At 36.7% G+C, this 21,688-nt stretch overlaps 1 protein-coding gene across 1 annotated transcript in view; it reads left to right on the top strand.

Annotated features, from left to right (window-relative positions):
* The window catches only part of ASCC3 (activating signal cointegrator 1 complex subunit 3), a 1,409,126-nt gene extending 1,388,221 nt beyond the window's left edge, over window positions 1-20,905 (top strand). Inside the window, exons 42-43 of the mRNA XM_053710577.1 lie at window positions 19,095-19,270; window positions 20,084-20,905. Coding sequence (XP_053566552.1) covers window positions 19,095-19,270; window positions 20,084-20,231 — 324 coding nt within the window. The 3' untranslated portion in view covers window positions 20,232-20,905. The remainder of the gene's footprint in view (window positions 1-19,094; window positions 19,271-20,083) is intronic.
* The last annotated feature ends 783 nt before the right edge of the window (window positions 20,906-21,688 follow it).

The raw sequence follows: 21,688 nt of genomic DNA, 5'->3' as shown, positions 1-21,688 counted from the left end.
CAAAATCCCCTTTTGCATCATGGCATCACAGTCACAGTATACAGCAGAAGAGGCTTACACCATTCTTGCACAGGATTCAGGAAGTGAAACCTTATCTGATATTGAAACTCTTACAGCATCAGATATAGAGCCACTAAATGACACTTCTAGTAATGACGCTCCCTGCTTAACAGCATCTAAAATGAGGCGTCCAACAATAACATCTCATACGTCAGTTGCTTGTCTCAGTCAATTTGTCTGGATTACAAAACCAGACAATCTGCTTCCTGGTGGATATCTCACAGGTCTCTGATTCAAATAAATTCTTTCTAAGTCTATTTTGGGCTGTCATTACATTGCATGCCATCCTTACAGGATGGGGAGCTGTCTCTGAGTCTCGGAAGTAGCAAAGAGTTTGGTCTCCTCTGGAGGCGAGGCAACCAATCCATGTTTTAGATCTCTGAGCGATTTTCAGGGTTCTTTAAAATAGCCCCTCTTCAGCGCAAGACCTATATCGGATTTCAATCTAACTATGTCGCAGCCATTGCATATGTCACTTGTCTTGGGGGAAGCAAGCGTACACTTTCTGGTGTGACTCTCTTGGAATTTTCATTAGGACTCTTAATCTATAGGAGTTTGCAATTTCTCAGGATTTTCTAGATAATTGTTTATCAATCAGTTCTTTGATGGTCAGATTTCGGGCCTTTCCATATTATACAAAAAAAGACTTTCTAATTTGCTAGATATTCAATCTTTTCTGCTGGCCTTTATCTGGTTTAGACGGGTTTCTCCTCCATGGAATCTAAAATTAGTTTTTAAGAATTTTACAAGTTCATCCTTTTGAACCTATGCATAAATTTATTATTTAGCTTTTGTCATGGAAAGTTGTGTCCCCTTTGTCTATTTTTTCAGCCAGAAAAGTCGTCTTGTAAGATTCCTTATCTATCTCTCCATCATGACTAGTCGTTTCCTATGACTCTCTATAACTTCTTGCAGAAAGTTGTCTCCTCTCAGAATATTACTTAAAGATCATAATTGCTTCATTGTATCCTTCTCCAGAGAATAGTAGGAAGACTTCTACATAATTCAGATGTAATTATTGTTGAGGTTTTATCTCTAAGCCACTTAGGAGTTTTGTAAGTCTTCTGCATTGTTTGTTCCTTTTTCCTGCCGTTGTAGAGGCCAAACAGTATATGTAGTTACCTTGGTTTCTTAGCAGAAACAATTCTCATGGCTTACTTGGATGAAGGAAATTCTCTTCCACCTTGTATTACGGCTTACTCTACTAAATTTGTCTCTACTTCACTTGAACAAATTTGCAAGGCTGCTACTCTCTTTAAAATTTTAGCATTTTTGATGTTTTCTGTTTTTTTAGAGGCTGTTTTTGGCAGGTAGGTTCTTCAGGCCGAAGTGTCTGGTCAATGATATGCCTGCTTCTTTCTTTTTGTCCCACCCTTTTTAAGATATTGTGGACTCCACAGCTTGAGTTATAGATCCCAAATGTTATGGCTCGTGGACAAAATTTATGCTTACCTGATACATTTATTTATTTCATGGTGGTGAGAGTCCACAAGACCCTCCCAATCATTATTGAATCACATTACTCAACGGTTCTAGCAGGCACTTAGTTTACACTGTTTGTTCTTACTGCTTTTCTCCTTTTGCTTGGTTATACAATCAACTGAGGGTAATCATGTACTACTTCTATTATCTTCAGACTAGATAATAGCAAAAATTCAATTCAGGAAAACCTGATCTGAGTATAGAGAGAGGCGCGGGGAGAAGAAAAGAGAGAGGGAGAGAAAAGAAAAAAAAAAAAAAAAAAAAAGGGGGGGGGATTTCCTTTTTTTTCTTAATTTCCACAGACCCCCTCCATTTAGAAGGAACCTAAAGAATTATTCACAATCTAGTTGTTACCATAGTCCTAATATGACTATTTCTGAGTGTCTAAAAGGGTATATTAGTTGATTTATTTCTTCTGGAGTAAATATTTTAATGAAGGCTGCCCATTTTTTAAAAAATGAGATTACTTCCTTTTCCGATGTTAGAGATACATCCATTTGTTCAATAACACACTGTTTTTTCATAAAATTTTTAATTTCTTGAATACTAGGTATTGAGGAGTCTCTCCATTTTCCAAAAATTAAATTCCTCGTTGCCAGATCTGCCCCATTTCTAATTTTTTTTTGCTCCAAGGAGGATTCTGCTAAGAATACCACCCCTGCCAGCGCGAGAGAGAGAGTAGGAAGCTTCAATGTGTTAGTTAGCCAAAATTCTACCTTTTTCCATAATTGCCTAATCCTCGGGCATGACCATATCATATGGACTATATCCACAGCCGGAAGAGAACACTTAGGACAAACATTGAAGTCATAATTATGCCATTTAAACCCTTTGAGTGGAGTATAATATGTTCTATAAAGTAGTTTAATGTGTGACTCCCTCCAGTTTGTGGATAGTGTGGTCTGAGCTACAATATCTATAGAGTTTTCCACCTGTTCTGTCTCAATGTCTAAATCTGGTACTAATAGATTCCATTTTTGAGTTATCTGTTGAAGATTAAGTACCCCATCTTGACTTATCAGTAGGTTATACCAGCACGATATAGACGATAGTTCGTTATTAGCCAGAATGGGCCAGTTATCTAACTTTCCCCACGACCATGACCAACCGAACTTCTGTATTAACGAGAATAGATAATGCCTGGCTTGAAGGTAAGCAAAGAAATCTTTATTGCTTAAATCAAATTCCTGTTTCAACCTTTCAAAGGTTTTGATCGATGCAGTACCCTGATCTATAAATTGTGACATAAGGAAAAGACCCTTTCTCTGCCAAATTTGAAATACTTGTGCTTGAATACCCTCCTGAAATTCTGGAGTGCCACATAGTCCTTGAAACTTTGGAATAGTTAAATCAATATCGAGTTTGCGTCCTAATTTTTTCCAGGCTTGTATAACCTTATATATTGATTGAATGCGCCTCACTTTTTTTGGAATTAACTGTGTCGGGCAGTGAATTAAAGCTGAGGGGTTATAGGGAAATACAATGCTCCTCTCTAAACTATTATTAGTAAAATAATCCTTATTTAAGATCCAGTCTATTGCAATGCGCGAGAGGAAAACCAGGTTATATTTGTTGAGATCCGGAAGAGCCAGTCCGCCATACCTCTTAGGAAGGTGGAGTTTATTTAGGGAAATTCGAGGTCTCTTGCATTTCCAGATAAAATATCGCAGCGCCCTGTTTAAACTTTTCCAATCCCTGACTTTTAGCGTCACTGGAATATTTTGAAGAGGGTAAAGAATTTTAGGTAATAGAATCATTTTAAACAAAGCAATGCGCCCCGATAAGGATATTGGAAGATTTTGCCAGCTTAACATATATTCTTTAATTTTGGCTAGGATGGGAGAAATATTGAGATTGTACCATTCTTGTGGATTTGATGAAATATAGATCCCTAAGTATTTAAGATGGCTCAGCACCTCCCTAAATGGTGTCTTGTTAATTGAAAGCTCATTCTTCCTTACCCACAATATCTCTGACTTAGAAACATTTAGCTTATAGCCTGAAAAGGAACCAAATGCATTAGTTATCGAGATCAATCTCGGAATGTTGACTGCTGTGTTGGACATATAAATTAAGACATCATCAGCATATAAAGCAACTTTTGGTTCAACTGAACCAATCCTTATCCCTTGTATCCTCTGTCTAATTCTAATAGCCAATGGCTCAATCGCTAAGTCGAATAAGAGTGGTGACAGAGGGCACCCCTGCCTTGTGCCCCTTTGTAAGTTGATTGGGTCAGATTCTAGTTTATTAACAATCAGTTTAGTTGTGGATTTGGAACAAAGGTTATTAATGAAAAGAGGAAAGTTATCCTTAAAACCAAACCGCAATAAAGAATCAATAATATGGTGATGAAAGACCGAGTCGAACGCTTTTTCTGCGTCTAATGCAATTATTGCTACGTCAGTTTGATTTTGGGTTGTGGTTTCCGGGCAGTTGTGAAAATAATCAAGAACTAAGCATAGTTCTCTGATCTTGGCTGCTATATTGCGCCTGGATATAAAACCTGCCTGATCTTTATTAATAAGATCCCCTATCACTTTTTGAAGTCTTTTAGCCAAGATTGATGTCAACAACTTGTAATCCGAGTTAAGTAGTGCTATAGGTCTATATGACTCTTTATTCAGAGGATCTTTCCCCGGTTTCAAAATTAATGTTGTTATCGCTGCTGTAAAAGACATGGGTATAGATTTATTATCGATAAAAAAGTGATTAAATACTCTTCTTAAATGAGGTATTATAGTTGGGACAAGGAGCTTGTAAAACTCGTTAGGGAGAAAGTCTGGGCCAGGTGATTTATCTAAACGGGCTTCTTTAATTGCCAAGGTAATTTCTTGATCAGAGATGGGGGCATTCATTTTACCTGCTGCCTCTTCATTTAAAACTGGATGGTCCAATCCTTCCCAAAATAGCTCTGAAGCTTCTTCATCTGATTCCCTGTGTGAGTAGAGATCTCTATAATAAGTGAAAAAAACTTCGATAATTTCCCTAGAGTTTTGAAGTATGGATCCGTGTTCTGAGAGTGAGTCGATAATGGAGCTTCCCTGTATGTTCTTAACTAAGTTCGCCATTAGTTTACCTGCCTTATTTCCATGCCTATAAAATTTAGCTCTCAGTTTATAATCCTCTTGGATTGCGGTATGCAGTAAAAAATTGTCTCTCTCTCTCTCTTAGCAGAGGTGTATCTCCTCCAATTTATTGATGTTGGTTGGGATATATATTTACTGTAACTATTAGTAAGTGCTCTCGAGACTTCATTCTCTCGTAGAGCCGCCTTCCGCTTATAATCTGCCAAATACGCAATAATTTCCCCCCTCATTACAGCCTTACCGGCTTCCCATAATGTATTTGGATCATTAACAGTATGAGCGTTTAAAGTGAGAAATTCATTCATTTTGGAATTCAGCCATGTCTTAAATTTTATATTTTTTGTTAAAAATTTGGGGGGAAAAAATCGTCGTGTAGTAGATTTTTTTCCATTTAATGGTATTTTTAGTATAATTGGAGCATGGTCAGAGACAGTGATATGCATTATTTTTGATGTTGTCCCAATTCTTAATAAATTCTCGCTTACTAAAAATAGGTAAATTCTGGAAAGGGATCTTACACTCTTAGCCTTACACGTAAACTCCCTTTGATCCGGGTTGTGAACTCTCCAAATGTCTTTGAGGGCTAAGTTTTTAAATAAAGTTTTAAACATTTTGCCTTCAAGCTTATCTCTTTTGGCCATGCTTTTAGTGGATTTTTGCCTGTGTCTATCTATCTGGACCCTGGGGGTCATATTAAAATCCCCTGCTATGATTATATAACCTTCACCTACTTGTAATATTTTAGTTTGGAGATTTTCCCAAAAACTTCTCTCAAAGTTATTCGGGGCGTAAAGATTGCATAGCGTAAAAATTGAGCCAGCCATTCTTATTTTTAGAATCAGAATTCGGCTTTCGGGATCTTTATATTCTGCCAAAATTTCATGCTGATTTTTTTTACCTAGCAGAATGGCTACACCCCTCTTTCTGCCTATGCTTGGTGTAAAATACACCTCGTCTACCCACGAGAACTTCAACTTTTCGGATTCTTCTGCACTTAAGTGTGTCTCTTGTATAAATGCGATATCAGAGTTAAGTTTCCTTAATTGGGAGATTATCAGTTTTCGTTTCATTGGAGTTGAGACCCCTCCAACATTCCAAGAAGATAAAGTCAACCTTTTTATGTTAGACATAATTTAACCCTTTTTTTCCTACTGTTCCCTTCTAAAGAGTTGGAGAGAGAGAGAAAAAAAGAAAAAAAAAAAAAAAAGGGGGGGGGGGAAGGGGGGGAGCCCCCCCCTCTCCCCTATTGTTCCCCCCCTCTCCCCTATTGTTCCCCCCGCGCCGGTCATCTGCATGACAATGCTTATTCGCTACTAATGCCTGAAGAGTACTGGAACAAATACTGGAAGCCACCGAGTACAAATCACAATTATATATTAACAGTATCATCAATCAGTTTAGATTTAGTCTACCAGACAATTAAACCAATAACACAAGTTACTTAGCAATTTTTCCCTCAAAAAACTTTTCTGCCTCTGAGGCAGTGTCAAAGAGATATATCTGGCCCTGAAATTCTACTTTCAACCTGGCTGGGTAAATAACCGTTGCAGTGAAACCCTCCTTGATCATCCTGCCACAGATTGGGGAGAGCTCCCTTCTTTTCAGGGAGGTTTCATAGGCAAAATCCTGAAACACTAAAATTTTGTTCCCATCTAAAAGGATAGGAGCATTCTTGCGAGAAAATTGCATGACCTTGATCTTATCCTGAAAATTCAAGTATTTCACGATTATAGGTCTAGACCTCAGTCTGTCACCATTTGATGGGGGAAGTCTCCCCAGTCTGTGAGCTCGCTCGACCATTAGGGGCAAAGTTTCTTGGGGAATCTTTAAAAGTTTAGGTAAAACTTCAGCTGCAAACTGGACTAGATCTATGCTCTGAAAGGTTTCTGGGACCCCTATTATTCTAATGTTATTTCTTCGAGATCTATTTTCTAGGTCCTCGATCTTATTCTGGAGGGCCTTAAGAGTTGAAGAATGTGCCTGTAGTTTGGTATCATTTATGACCGATTGATCTTCAAGGTCAGACACCCTTTGCTCTACTTCTTGGATCCTTATTGAAAATTGCTTAACCTCCATAGATAGTGTGTGTAGATCTTGCTTTATTTCTATTCTAAGTGATTCAAATTTGGGGTTCAGAGCTTCTAAGATATCTTTTACAATTATTTGTGAGTTAATAGCCTCTTTTGAGTTTGTGACGGGGTCTAATTCTGAGTGTAATTCAACTGTGGTTTCAGTTGAGTTTTTATTCCTCTTGTCTCTGGGTCTGGAAGCCATGGTTGGTGAGAAATTTTTAGTGTGTGCGAGTGGGTTTAAAAATTTATCCATAGATGAGTGCTAAAAAAAGGGGGGGGAGTAATTTGTGCAGCAATTAGTGAAGAAAGGAGGAAGAGAAGAGAAAAAAAGAGAAAGAGTGAGGGAAGAAAGAAGGGGGCAAAGAATAGGACGTGAGAGTTAGTGTTTGTGGGGAAGTGAGATGGGGAGGGGAGAAAAAAAAAGAAAAAAACCCGCCCAGAAAAAAAAAAGGGGGGTGGGGGAGGAAGGAGGGGGGAGCCCCTCTAGTGACCAGTGTCTAAAAAAAAAAAAAAAAAAAAAAAACCCCAGTGATAAAGCCAAGGGTTCACAAACCCAGAGATCAAGAATTTTTTTTTTTTTTTTTCCCCCTTCTTCTTTCTGAAATTCAATTATGTGTTCCTTCTGCTTGTAAAAGTAACTCAGTACCTGGTCTTAAACCTAAAGATTAGCCTCTTTGCTCATTGACGCTTTTCAAAAAGGTCCAGATCTAGACAATAACCCTAACTCTTTTTTATTAACAAGTACATTTTTACTTGTAGATAATCTTGTGTGTACAGCTTGCAAGAGGTGACAGGGCTAGCACCTCTTGGGAGTATGCGAACTAGATACTTTTTAATTAGAGTGTAGTGGGTTTTACAAGTGGATACCTTTGCAACTTATTTAAGAAACTTATTTAGATTGTTGCCTTTACAATTTTCACTTCTATATCATGCAATATTAGTGCCCACTTGTAAGATAGCACTATATAATAACTTTTCAGGTATATAAGTGTCTTGGGGTTATTCAACATGCAATGAACAGTAGTAGAAAGATGTTAGTATAAGCTGAGTGCTGTCCTTTTAGTTGCAAGCTATTAATGCAGTATGCCTGTTAGGGCATGCAAACTATAACCAGGTCAAGTTAGTATGAAGCAAACTGAAGCGTGTTATTTATAGCAAGTTTACAACCAAGTTAATCAGCCTTATACTTCAGAAAATACTTTCTCCAAAGCCATTAGTACATTGGTGGCCATTACCAGAAAGAAATAATGCTTTCAACTCAATTAGCTTTAGGTTGTTTACATGCAGTTCCCTTAGCTCCAGTTAATGTGTCCAGGTATTCCCCAAAGCTTCAGGTGCTATGAAAACAGAGTTTTAAGCCCCCAACATCTGCAAGTCATTTTATAGCAGTAAGTGCGTCTTGTCCGATGTGTAAAAATAATAAAGCACACCAATTGAGAGTAAGCTCTGTTAGTGCAGAACAGTTTTTAGCAAGCTTGTTTAGGGTAAAGTCAAATGTAAGTTTAATAAGCGTTGGGGTCAGAGTAGGGGGGCTATTGCAATAATGATGTTAAGCAGTACTTATCTTTTAGTTCCTCGAGTTCCGTGCGGTGTAGTTGTAGTTTCTCAGGGTTATGCAAAATCAATAACCCGCCTTCTTCGACGCTGTTCACGGCCAGTTCAGTAGCAATACCTTGTGCCTCCCCAGTATGGGAGCCGGCTCCTTGGAAAAAAGTGATGGCTGCACTGGTGAAAAAAAAAAAAAGCAGCTCTTCAAAGCAGCTTAACAGATCCGGGATAACAGCCTTCCTTCAAGCTGCAGCCTTTACTCCTGTGCGGTAAGCAGCCAATTCTCCGTCAGTCCGGCCGTGCGTTGCCTTGTCTCCGCCTTCTCTGCGTACACGCTCTCTGGCCTTTGACAGGTATATGTGCCGCACAGGACCTAATTGAGAAGAAGGTGTTCTGTATCTTTGGGCGGCAGAAAAGCCGGTAGCTTGACCAAAATTCCGGTGATGTCTCCTGTGTTGTTTTCAGGCTGTCTACCCCCCTCACGCAGCACCGGTGGGAGGGGGGGACTGCCTCTTGATATCCTCCTCTGTGTGTGACCTCCTTGCGAGATGGTCTTCGTGAGGTTCACCACACCGTATAGTAATCTGTAGCGCTAGATTCCAACAGCGCTATATGAGTTCCTCCAGTGATGTTTCTGCTGGTTGCGATATTCCCCCCACGGCTGTTGGGGCACCTGGCGCGTGTTCTACCGCCAAAGGTAACCTGCATGAAGGAGATGAGCAGAGCTTGTGCAGCACAGCCTCGTGCATAAGCTCCTCCTCCGGAACTCCAGGTAAGCATAATTTTTGTTTTGCTAAAGTTACTAATTAGTAAAAAAAAAACAAAAAAAACTTTTTTCACATTTTTGTTTTTATGCAGATGTAGCACTTTATTGAACCTCCTGTGTTTTTACTTAGTTGTAATTAACTATGCTAGATTAATACATTTGTATCCAGCTATTTGCTCTGCTTTTGAGAACACTGAAAGTAACATAAAAAAACATAAAAGGGAGAAAAGATCATTAAATATTAACTTAGGATATATATATATATATATTTTTTTTTTTATAAAATTTTTGTTTACAATTGGTTCCATCCCCTCACCAAGCTGTCCCCTTTCACTTATGCAAATATTCTGAAATCAAAACTATTCCTAAATCTAAACCTTTTATGGTCCAAAACAGTTTTGTACCTATAATATAGAGTTGCACCCTCCCCCTTTTGCCGTTATAACAGTTGCTCCACAAAATTTCGGAATGCCTATTCAGCCAAAATAGCATTTGCGAGGTCAGGTACTGATGTCGGAGGAAGAGGTCTGACTCGCAAACAGCATCCCAAAGCTGTTCAATAGAGTTGTGGTCAATAAATCCAAGCAAGTAGTCAGAGGGCAAGCCAAATTCTGGAACCATAGGAAAAAAGCAAATGGGGACTCAAGGTTAGATGCACTAACTCAATGATGGACAATGTCAAGGCAGGAAGTGGTCTGTGAGACTACCTTTTATAGCAGTGCTGATGAGGTAACTGCCTGTAGCTGGAGCTAAAGAGCACAACCAGTGCAGGCATCAGGTCTCCCAATGCTTCAGCACAATCTAAAGTCCTCTGGTGGCACAGGGCAACAGTCTATGATTCAGGAGTTTCAGTTTCAATCCCAGGCAGGACTGTGACATATACAAATTCCATAATACCAAGTATACCATGAACTGATGTAACTTCTCCAGAACTGATAGCAGTTTACTACATTCTAATGATAAATATATATTATCTTTTTTGCTATAAAGACTGTAGGGAGCCATAATTCACCACATACAGCAGTCATTTTAGCGTATACAATAATATATATAACATGTTGTTAGAATATTGATACAAAAATATTAAGGCATCCAGAATAAAAAACTTTAGGAATATTTGCCTAAATTTAATAAAACACTTTAATGTTTACAAAGTTAAATGTAAAGCACATTAAATAGATACAGAATCGTTCTGCTAAACAAAACAATACATAAACGCTTATATTTAAATATATACAGTTGTCTTGTTAGATATAATGTTGTGCTAACCTAATCATGATTAAACATGATTACAAAAACCTATAGTACATATTCACAACCTGTAACAAAGATGTTTCTATACCTGCCTAATAGTTTACAAATAAATAAACTACAGGCAAATTGAACCAACCAGTTTTCCTAGAGAACAAATCATTGTGTTGGTTATGGGCTATCAATTTTATCTCTGTTATAATCCAACAATAACACAGTAGTCTCAGTGGGATTTTAAAATATATGAGGCGCTGTTAGAAATTTATGTGTGATAATCTGAAATCAATAATAGACTGCATTTTGTATTGCAGGATTTCAGATCACACATTTTGTATGTAAATATAAAGTTGCTTTGTTAATTGCTCCCTAGGAAATGTACACAGATGAATCAGTGTCTCCTAAATCTGTATGTGAATTGATTGTGCTGCTTTTCTTTCATTGGTTTGCTGTTTGCTGTAACATTATTTTTATACATTTTAACAGACTAATTCTGTGTTTATGATTTTGGATGTGTGAAAAATACAGAACATCTTAACTACTACTCTTAAGGGACACAGTTTATTAAAGGGGTGTTGAACTCAAACTCTCTCCCTGTAAAATGTTAAATTAAGGAAAATAAAAACATTGTAATATATGTTCGTGTAATATAATATATGTCTTTTGCTGTAAAATACCTCTAAAAAGTATACTTATTTCATCACCTCCAGAGAGGCTGGAGTGTCTTCAACATACTTAGGCATAGTGCAATTAACATGAGTCAGCATTCTAAACAATGATTGCTTACCTCATAGTACAAGATCATTTATGCCTGCCCTAGTTGGACACTGCAAACATGAAATCCACCAGCCTTTTCAAGAGGTGTATCCTTGAGTCACTCCTGATTTGTCAATCCTTGTAAATAGTGCTAAAATTACAGTTAAATGATTTTAAATCCTTTCTTTTGAAGTGAAATGCCTAATTGCTTATTTAATCTATGTGCTTAAAGTCCTTTTAATGTATCTCTTTTTGTACTTTGTAATAGACTATTGGCTAGATTATGAGTCAATCGGTAGTTTGCCCTCGCGTTTGAGCATTAAAACCTCAAGAAGTATTTTTTGTTAGGCTGACAGATTTGCGCACGTTTTATAGTTAAAAGTTAAAATTAAAAAGTTTGCGCTCACGCATTCATAATGTCGTGGTAACAAATAGACTGTGATAAGTAAAATCTTAATGCAACCTTAACGCTCACTTGTTTGTGGAACTATAAAAAACACAGTATATGGAGATTCTGGGAACAATATGCCTGAATAAGGAGCAGCGCTTGTGTTCACATATATATACACAATAAAACGAATCTTAAACGAAATTATAAGGGAATCAACCCTAACACTTAAAAATATAATCTGCAACTTAAAGTTACAACTTGCCACTATTGTCTTTCATTTATTTGGATTCATAAGGACACTTTGTAAAAATGACTGTTTTGAGCACCTGGCGTATAACTGTCAGATCGTATTCAATTAATTAACGGCTGTCTTTTAAGATTGTGTGAGGGTCATTTAAAGTTATATTTTATCTTAAGGAATATCAGATTGTTTTTTAAAAGTTTATACATGTTTTATATTGATGAATTTTTTTACACTGATGAATTTGATGGACGAATGTTATGAATGAGGTATGTTGAATGAATAATATAATCCATTGTATATTTATTTTAAGATTGTGCTAAAACCTTATAAATTAAGAATAAAATAGTTATCATTTACTTTAAAGTGAAGTGTTTTCAATCATCAAGAATAAAATAGTTAATATTTACTTTGAAGTGAAGTGTTTTCAATCACTAAGAAAAATTATTTGTATTCTACTATCCGTTGTCCCCTCAAAATTAAGGGTCAACCCGTATACATCTATATTTTAGTTTGAGAAATATCCCCCACAGCTTTTTAGCGCCATCTACAAACTATATTTAAACAAATAGACTTTCCCATAGACTTCGATGGAGCTGAAAAAGTTGGGAAAAAACATGTATATGTCTGTAAATACATATATACATATATATGTTTTATACCTGAACAGATCCGTGACTTTTGCACTAAACACTATCCTAGAATACAGGCGTTATACACCATTCCCAAAGTGCACAAGAGTCTTCAAAAAACACTGTGACGCCCCATTGTCTCGGCGGTCCAATCATTAACACAACCAGTGGCACAATACATTGATTTTTTTACTACAGCCCATTGTGAGACAGATCCGTGCATTTTTATTGGACAGCAACCAGTTGATTAGATGTCTTAATTGAAGAGGGAGATTTGTTGGTTACATTGGACGTCAACAGTCTCTATACTATCATTCCTCATGATAAGGGACTGTTGGCGGTTAAGAACCAGATACTTGGAGATACTCAGTACATTGGCCCTCCAGTGGAATATGTAATGACCCTAATAGAATTTTGCCTCAAACAAAATTATTTTCGGTTCAAAAATGACTTTTATGTACAGACCGCTGGCACGGCAATGGGGTCAAATATGGGCCCATCATATGCCAATATTTTTATGTCGGAATTCGAAAATAGCTTTGTTTAGCTCTGGGAGATGTCGATATCGTCTTCTACCGAAGATATATAGACAACATCTTCCTGATCTGGCAGAGTGGTATGGACTCCCTACAATTGTGGTTTAATACTCTTAATAACACGGACACGACAGTACGCTTTAAAATGACATCAGACAGCCAAAGTGTGAGCTTCTTGGACTTAGAGATTTTCAAGATTGGCCCCAAATTTGGGACTACTTTATATAAAAAAAATCAACAGATCGTATTTCTATCCTTAGAGCTGATAGCTGTCATCCACCCACACTATTTCAGGGTATTGTCAAATCACAAATGGTTAGAACCATCCACAACAATTCTATTTATACACAGGGGTCTCCCAGTTGGAAGATACTAGGAAGAAGTTCCTCCAGAGGGGGTACAAACAGAACATGATGGGTCCTATTCTTGACACAGTCCAACAATACACACAGAACGAATTGATAAACAAAGAGAAGAAGAATCTAGAATCTAATAGGATGATCATGGTGACCACCTATACCCCTGGCACTATTAAAGATTCTAAGAAGACACTGGCCAGTTTTGTCTTCTGACCCTAAGCTCGGATTCAGTAAGGAACTCAACCCCATGGTGGGATTCAAAAGGAGCACAAATCTTTGTGACCTGTTGTTACGTACAGATCCCAAACAGTGCTATCAGAAGAAACAAAAGATAAACATCAAGGGAAGTTCTTGTTGTGTGGGTTGCATGACATGCAATGGACTTATTGCAACAAAGAAATTTCATCACCCCCATACTAATAAGGTGTATACCATCAGGCACTCAATCACCTGCACCACTACCCATGTGGTCTATTTGCTCATGTGCCCGTGCTCAAAATTCTATGTGGGTAAAATGAAGGGAACCCTGAGAGAATGCATGGCGAATCACAGACTGGCTATACACCAGGCACTTGTAAAAGGTTCGTCGGACCAACCTGTGGCACGACATTGTGTGGAACAAAAACACTTAGTGGCATCGATCAGACCGAGGTGGAAATCGGGACAAAATCCTCCTATCCCGGGAAGCCCAGTGGATCTATAGGCTTGGAACCATTGTACCAGGAGGGTTGAATTCTATACCAGACTTCAAGGTGTTAATTTAGTCTGACACAAACCTAGGGTGCAGTGATCTAGCATGGTATGATGTGGCCTTGGTGGGCGGGTGATATCTGGGGGTGTTACCCGCACACTAGGGGGCTCACAGGGAAACCCTGATCCAGTGGAGGAGATCCTCTGGTGGGGATTTCTTAATTACCTGCTTGAGGGAGTCACCCTTTAATACAGACATTAACCACATTACCTGGAGTCTGGGAGACATACATGATAAGGATCTATATGTTAAGGGGCTTATTTTATTATGTTTATTGGAATATGGACAATATGTAGACTTTTGGTGTGCCATGGAGGCATTAATTGACGTTATATACATATGCAGGACATTCAAGAGGAGATGCAGTGCTATCTTTGTTTTATGCTTATTATTTTTTTTGTTTTCTTTTTAGCTACATAGTTTTTATGATTATATATACAGATAGGGGTATGTGGTTAATATCCCTAGCGTCACTAATATTTGCCTGTAATGGAGGGGAAATAGGATCTTGGTAGATTAAATGTATTTGCACCCCTATTCAAGTAGAATCCTATATCAATGGGCACAGATGGACTTAAGGTCATAGAGGTATGAATCTTTCAAATCCTTCCTAAAAGGATGCCCAGGTGACATATGGTCATTATGTACAGTTACTATGTTATTATGAGGAACCTTTAAGTGTTGGTCTAAGTATGGGAACAGACCATGACAATTTAGTGTGGTACACAAGAAGAAACCGAAAGTGACATTATCATCACTTCCGGTCTGACGAATTACACAATACCAAGGTAGATGGCATTTTAGGCTTGTTTCTGCACATTGTGGGTGTGGAGTACACCAATATGTCACTTAGTAATATTAGTAGTAAATAGTTTTTTGGTTACATTGTTGAAAATGTTCACCCAGCGAAACGGGAAGTGGGGAGCCGTTGCGCTTCTGTTTTGGGTTTGAATGGAACGCAAGGTTGCGTTCCAAGCACATCATTTGGCGCTTTTTCTGTTTGCAATGGGAGGTATGGGTAAGCAAATGTACACATAAAGTGTTATTGTGTTCACTATTATTCACTGTTTTTTTGATCTGAGGAAAGGGAAGATCGTTCCCTGAAACGTCATCCATTAAAGCTGACTTTATTTGATTTATCAAATCCTGAGTGCAGTTTTTTTTGGAGAATTTATTACTGGCTATATTTTCACCCAGGTGGCTGCATCTGGAGGATTGATTTGTTTATGCTGGACAATATATATATATATATATATATATATATATATATATATATATATATATATATATATATATATATATATATATATATATATATATATATATATATATATATATATATATATATATATATATATACATATCTAGACATGTATGTATCTCTGTTAAAGCCCTTTGCAGTGCTTTTTTTTTTCTAACACCTGAGACCTCATATCTTTGAGCCCTAATTTTTATTAGTGTTATTCTGAGTGTAACTGTACTTTTAAATGTATTTTTTATGTGTTTTGTGACACTTTTTGTTGAACATAACAGTTAAGGGGACATAGTACTCATATGCTAAATGACTTGAAAGTGATGCAGCATAACTGTAAAAGGCTGACAGGAAAACATCACCTGAGCATCTCTATGTAAAAAAAGAAGATATTTTACCTCACAACTTACTCAGCTCACCAGAGTATGTGCTGTGTAAAAAGTTATACTTCAGTTACTGCCCAACTGCAGGTAAAAAAAAAAGGAAGAAATAAACTGCAGCCAATCAGCATCAGCAGTGCTGAGGTCATGAACTCTTTTACTGTGATCTCATGAGATTTCACTTAACTCTCATGAGACTTCATAGTAAACTTCCTTAAACTGAATAGGGAAATAACGTGAGTGTGCACAAGGCACGCTCCATTGCCTGTTCAGGCATATTGATTTGCTGCTTAAAGGGACAGTATACTATAAAATAGTTTTTCCCTTAATGTGTTTACAATTGCTTTTTTTACCAACTGCAGAGTAAAAATGTATGAAAATTAGCTTTTTAAGTTTTTTTTTTTGTGTATATTAAAGCTCTGATTTTGTGTTTTGAAGCCACAACCTAATAAAATGGGTTGAGCTTGTAGGTATAATCAGATCTCATTACTGTATCACATTGTGTAAATATAGCTGCTTCTTTATCTTATATTTGTCCATAAAACAATCACCAATACTTGGAGAGAACAATAGAAAATCAACATTTTGTTACCTTATCTCTGCTATATCCCACTGGGAGTATAATTTCTTCTGCTGGCTGTGTTTACAAAGCTTATCTATAGCTTGGACCTGCGGCCACAAACTTTCAGAATAGGTGGGGATACCACTGGCTAAATCTACTATTTCAAATGCCAATATAAGGGTAAATGAGCTACTTGTAAACAATTTAATACACTCCAGCAAGTAAAGTGGATCATTGGGAACAAATTAAAGGGGAGAACATTTTTGAGTAAACTGTCCCTTTAAAGTCCTTTACTATGTGGTGTGAATACTTTGAGGTAAAATATCTTTCTTTTTACATAAAGATGTTCAGGTGATATTATGTAGTCAGCATTTTACAGCTATGCTGCATCACTTTCAAGTGTTTAAACATTTAGATATCATGGCCCTTTAATCAGTGCTCCGAGGTTGTAGTAATCATTCTAGCGTAAATCGCAATTGTGCTCAGGCATTCGCATTTGCTTTCAACTTTGAGTGGAATTTAACTTGTGCATAATTGGCCACGAAAACCCAATATAATTTGTGTGCAAAAGATAGCGCGTCACTCGTAATCTAGCCTTATCCTTTAGAAATATAAATTTATACTCAAAGTAAGATTACTATGTTTGAATTTTCTGGAGAAATAGTGTGACTCTTCTTTCACCACTAAAACACCTCACTCTCACCCTATGACACTGCATCCAGTACAGCTGCACAATAGTGGAACCATAGCATAAAGGGGTCGACAAATTCAAAATTTCCTATCAATAAAATGCTATTTAAGCATGATTTAAAAACTAATTTACAATGCACTTTATTTATTTTGCCTGCCTTTATTTAATATAGTGTTTCCATTCCCCTCTGAGAGGCTGGAGGGCATTCTGGGAATGCAGAACCCTGACACTCCTGCATGCTGCAACGTGATTGGCAGATATGTGCAGAAGCTCATTTGTAGCTGCCCCTAATTTGCCACAGCAAAGGAAATAAGATAAATAACATTCAACAGTACATATTTTACTAACAAAATAAATTTACAACATGCATTGTGCATTCAGACATCTTCAATGCAGTGAATCATTTCTGATACATAAATAAAATATGACTTTAATGACCCCTTTAACTTCAATAAATGTTGCTCTTATTAACATTAATTAGCTCATTAAGATACTTATTGATCTGGATTATCATGACAAGCTTTGATAAAATTATCTATTCAAGCATGGAATATAGCAAAACCCTTTTAGTGATAGAGCCTACTATATCTAGTGACAATAGCAGGGGCGAAACTACAGGGGGTGCAGAGGTCGCAGGTGCGACTGGGCCCCTGAGGGTGGGGACCCATCTTAAATTTTTTTTTTTTTTTTTTATAAAAAACGTTAACCTACCACTGCCTGCACTGATATCATGTGAGTGTGACATGACTACAGGGGTTAGTGTTTCTGTTTTACCAATTGGTGTTTGTGTGTGTGTATGTATGTGACTGTGTGTGTATTTATGCATGTATGTATGTGTGTATGTTTGTGGAACCAGCAAATTACAGATCTTGTTACTATAGCATGGGGGGGGGCAGGGGGTAAACAGTGTCACTATACAGTACCACTATATACAGTATGGGGGGGGTGGACCATGTCACTGACTACTGTGGTCACTTTATAAAGTACTGGGCGGGTAGGGTCAGGCCAGCCATCTCACCGGCAGATTACAGACTGTGTCACTAACTTATTATATACAGTACTGGGGGTTAAATAGTGTCACTATATATATATATACAGTAATAGGGGGTCAGGCCATCTCACAGACTGTGGGCAGACGTAATCTGATTCCCATTTTTTTTCTGTGTAAAATGTAAAACAAATATATATATATGTATTAAATTCACCCTTTTTTGGAGGGGGAGGGGCAGTGGGGGGGCCCCTTCTTAGATTCTTGCACCTGGGCCCTGTGGTTTCTAGTTACGCCTCTGGACAATAGTCAACATTCTTACCACTCTATGATTAGCAAAATGCACTTGCACATTCGTATTTCTTGCTATCTTATCAAATATTTTATTGGTTTATTTTCTCCATGTTTTTTTTTATTGATATTGTATCTTTCAACTTCTGACAACATCCGCCTGACTGGAAAACTAATAATAATTTGGGGTTCTATGAAAAATGGATTGATAAGCCTATTGAACCACCACTGTGACTCATATGATGTTATAAATAGTCTTACATTATGTACATGTCCCCCCAAAAATTAGACTATAGAAGAGGTTTTGATTGAGGATTTTGTGCATGCTTTAAGAATAAACAAATCAGTACAAATAATTTGCATAAAGTGCTTGTTTTCCAACACTTTTTTTATCTGACTCTAAAATTTACCTAGTGAAATGCTTGCTTATCTAGGATCATGATGACATGGAAAAAATTTATAAATTGTAAGCTGAATGTGTAACACTTATTGCTGTGGTCCAGAGTTATTTTTTTAAAGACTTTTCACAGTTCAGAATTAAAAATGCTCTTACCTTAACAAAACTTACACAGATCAGATAACGTATCTGATAGGGCCCTGTCTTGTATTGTCAAGGTCCCCGCCATTTTATTTATCATATATTAGGGGGGTTCAAACTAAAGATTATAAAAAAGTTCTAGTCATTCAGTTGTAAAAAAGTAAGAAAAGCCCTACTACTTACCAAACAGATCTTCAGAAACTAAATTCAAGAGGAGGTCATTGTTGAGGACAACATTTTATTTTAATGTTAACATTGACATTATTTGAAAACGTAAACTTTATTTCAAGTTGGAGCAAGAACTTTTGTGTTCTAGTGCTGTTTTTTGTTTTGTTTTATTGCTTCTGTATATAAGCAACACTTTTGTGATCGAGCCAGATAAACACTCTGGATTAACTGTTTGTTTTTAACTTGTGCTTATAATGATATATTTATAAAGTATGGATTTCTTCTGAATCTAGGGAAAACAAGACAGCAAAGCAATCGCCTCAAAATTTCCCAAGGCCAAGGATGAGGGATGGTTTTTGATCTTGGGTGAAGTTGACAAAAAAGAACTTGTTGCACTAAAAAGAATTGGATATGTTAGAAACAAGAATACAGTATCTGTGGCATTTTACACTCCTGAAAATGTTGGAAGGTACGTCAACATGAATTTAATACAGTTTGTAGAAAATGAGTGCAGATATTGATGGTACATGCAGTATGCACGCATGTGTATTCTTGATAATTTAACCCATTTTAAGGCATGTCCTGTAAAGTGTTCTAGAGAGAATATGCTGTTTCTATTATTGTACAGTGTCAGCCAACAACCCCACACATTAGTTTTACTTTGTCCAGCCAATCAGGTACTTGGATGCTGTACAATGTGTATTGTTTCCAATGGAGTAAAGAAGGGTCAAGCAATTATTGGACAATAATAAGTTAATTTATAGATTTCAGACCTCTACAATATTAAAAAAAAAATCTTAGTCTCTACACTTCCATGGATAATGATTGGTAAGGGTGGTTCGTCATGTAATATCGAAGGGTCCTACAGCTGCATTATTCTTCATACTCTGCAGTATATTAATCCACATATTACATCTGCAAGATCACTGGTTAGGGTACATGTATCCTGGGGTTCTGCCATTGATTTTATGAATTCTACTGTCCCTTAATTTTACTGGACAAACACTAAAGAACAGTGTTATTTGGCACACTTTAGTAAGTATTTGTTTTCAATTTGTGTTTAAAGTTTGGGAACATAAGCAAATAATTTAGATTTAAATATTCACCTAGACTGTACGTTTTTTATAATTATATTTGTAGCTAATACCTTATTCTGACGCAGTGCTTTATAGGATGGTAATTCAAGCAATCATGATCATTGGGCACCATCTATATTTCTATTAACACTATAATTGCAATGGTTTTCAGAGCTGCATAATGGGTTTTTTTTTATGTTCCATAGGTATATCTACACTCTCTATCTGATGAGCGATAGCTATCTAGGCATGGACCAGCAGTATGATGTATATCTAAACATTATTCCAGCCAGTATATCAGCCCAGGTCAACTCTGAGGTCTCTAGTGCCTTAGATAACCCAGGACACAAGTAACCTGATCTCAATGCTGTGGGACGAGCTGTGTTGTGAAGACAGCTGTTAAGTCACTCTGGACTGAAAAAAAAACTGCTTGATGCTTCCCTCAGAAGAATCAACTTTCAACCTCAACATATTTAGAAATGTAAATGGATTCACAGGATCTTCTTGAACAAGTATTGCCAAACAGGCCTTACAGAATGTTGCCTTTTGTAATTAATATTTGCAAACTATTTGTGCATTGTTTGGCCGCACAACATCACTGTGTAAAAACATATCCTATACATCCTTGTTGAAATGGGAAACCATTAAGTTTGGGATCAAACTAAATAATTGAGGATTAACCTTGTATGTTAATTATCATTGCCTTATCAGAAGGCTCTAGGTATTTTTCTTCTTACATTTTGTTTTTTAAAGATATACATGTCGTTAAATTAATATATGATTTTAAGCAAATTGCAATACAGTCAATCTGCATTCAGTAGTGAAAAAGATATATATTAATAACAAGAATTGCATTTATACTATTATACTTTTGAAGCTGTTAATATGAAATTACTATCTTGTTTACATTTATAGGGAAAATGACCCACAAAATCTGATTGGGCGTATGCAAATAGTTCATTCCATGCAGTTACACTTATGTACATTGAGTTGCTCTGTACAATAAACATTCTTTGTCTGCAGTGCAATATTTGTCAAGTGTGTTGAGTTCAAATTATTTCAATGCCTTTTTTATAATTATATTAACAAAGGAAACGTTGTACCAGAGGACCTGCATATTATGAATGAAATATATAATTTGAGAGCGTCTTGCATAACTACTTTATTTTCGTTAAGCATTTACATACCATTAATACATCTAGTTATTATGGCCATATTATTATTATTATTATTATACTTTATTTAGGAAGTGCCAACATATTCCGCACAATATAAGACTTGTAAGAGACAGGATAATATTTACAAACACATACAGGAGGGATTGAGGGCCTATTCTCGTGGGAACTTACAACTATATAGCTTTTGCTTTAAACATTTATAATTTTTCCAACTTAATTTGTACTACTTAAAGGGATAGTCTAACCAAAAATATTCAGATAGAGTATGCAATTTTAAGCAACTTTCTAATTTACACCAATTATCAATTTTTCTTCGTTCTCTTGGTATCTTTATTTTAAAAAGCTGGAATGTAAAAAAAAGTTCAACACCTGGGTAGCGCTTGCTAATTGGTTTCTAAATGTAACCATCCAATCAGCAAGAGCTACCCAGGTTCTGAACCAAAAATGGGCCGGCTTCTAAGCTTTACATTCCAGCTTTTTAAAATAAAGGTACCAAGAGAACGAAGAAAAATTGATAATAGGTGTAAATTAAGAAAGTTGCTTAAAATTGCATGCTCTATCTGAATCATGAAAGTTTAACTTTGACTATACTATCTCTCTAATGTCATTGGATGAAAATTTTAGATTAATATT

The sequence above is a fragment of the Bombina bombina genome, chromosome 4 (assembly GCF_027579735.1).
Source record: "Bombina bombina isolate aBomBom1 chromosome 4, aBomBom1.pri, whole genome shotgun sequence".
NCBI lineage: Eukaryota > Metazoa > Chordata > Amphibia > Anura > Bombinatoridae > Bombina > Bombina bombina.
This window is presented reverse-complemented; position numbering and strand designations above follow the sequence as displayed.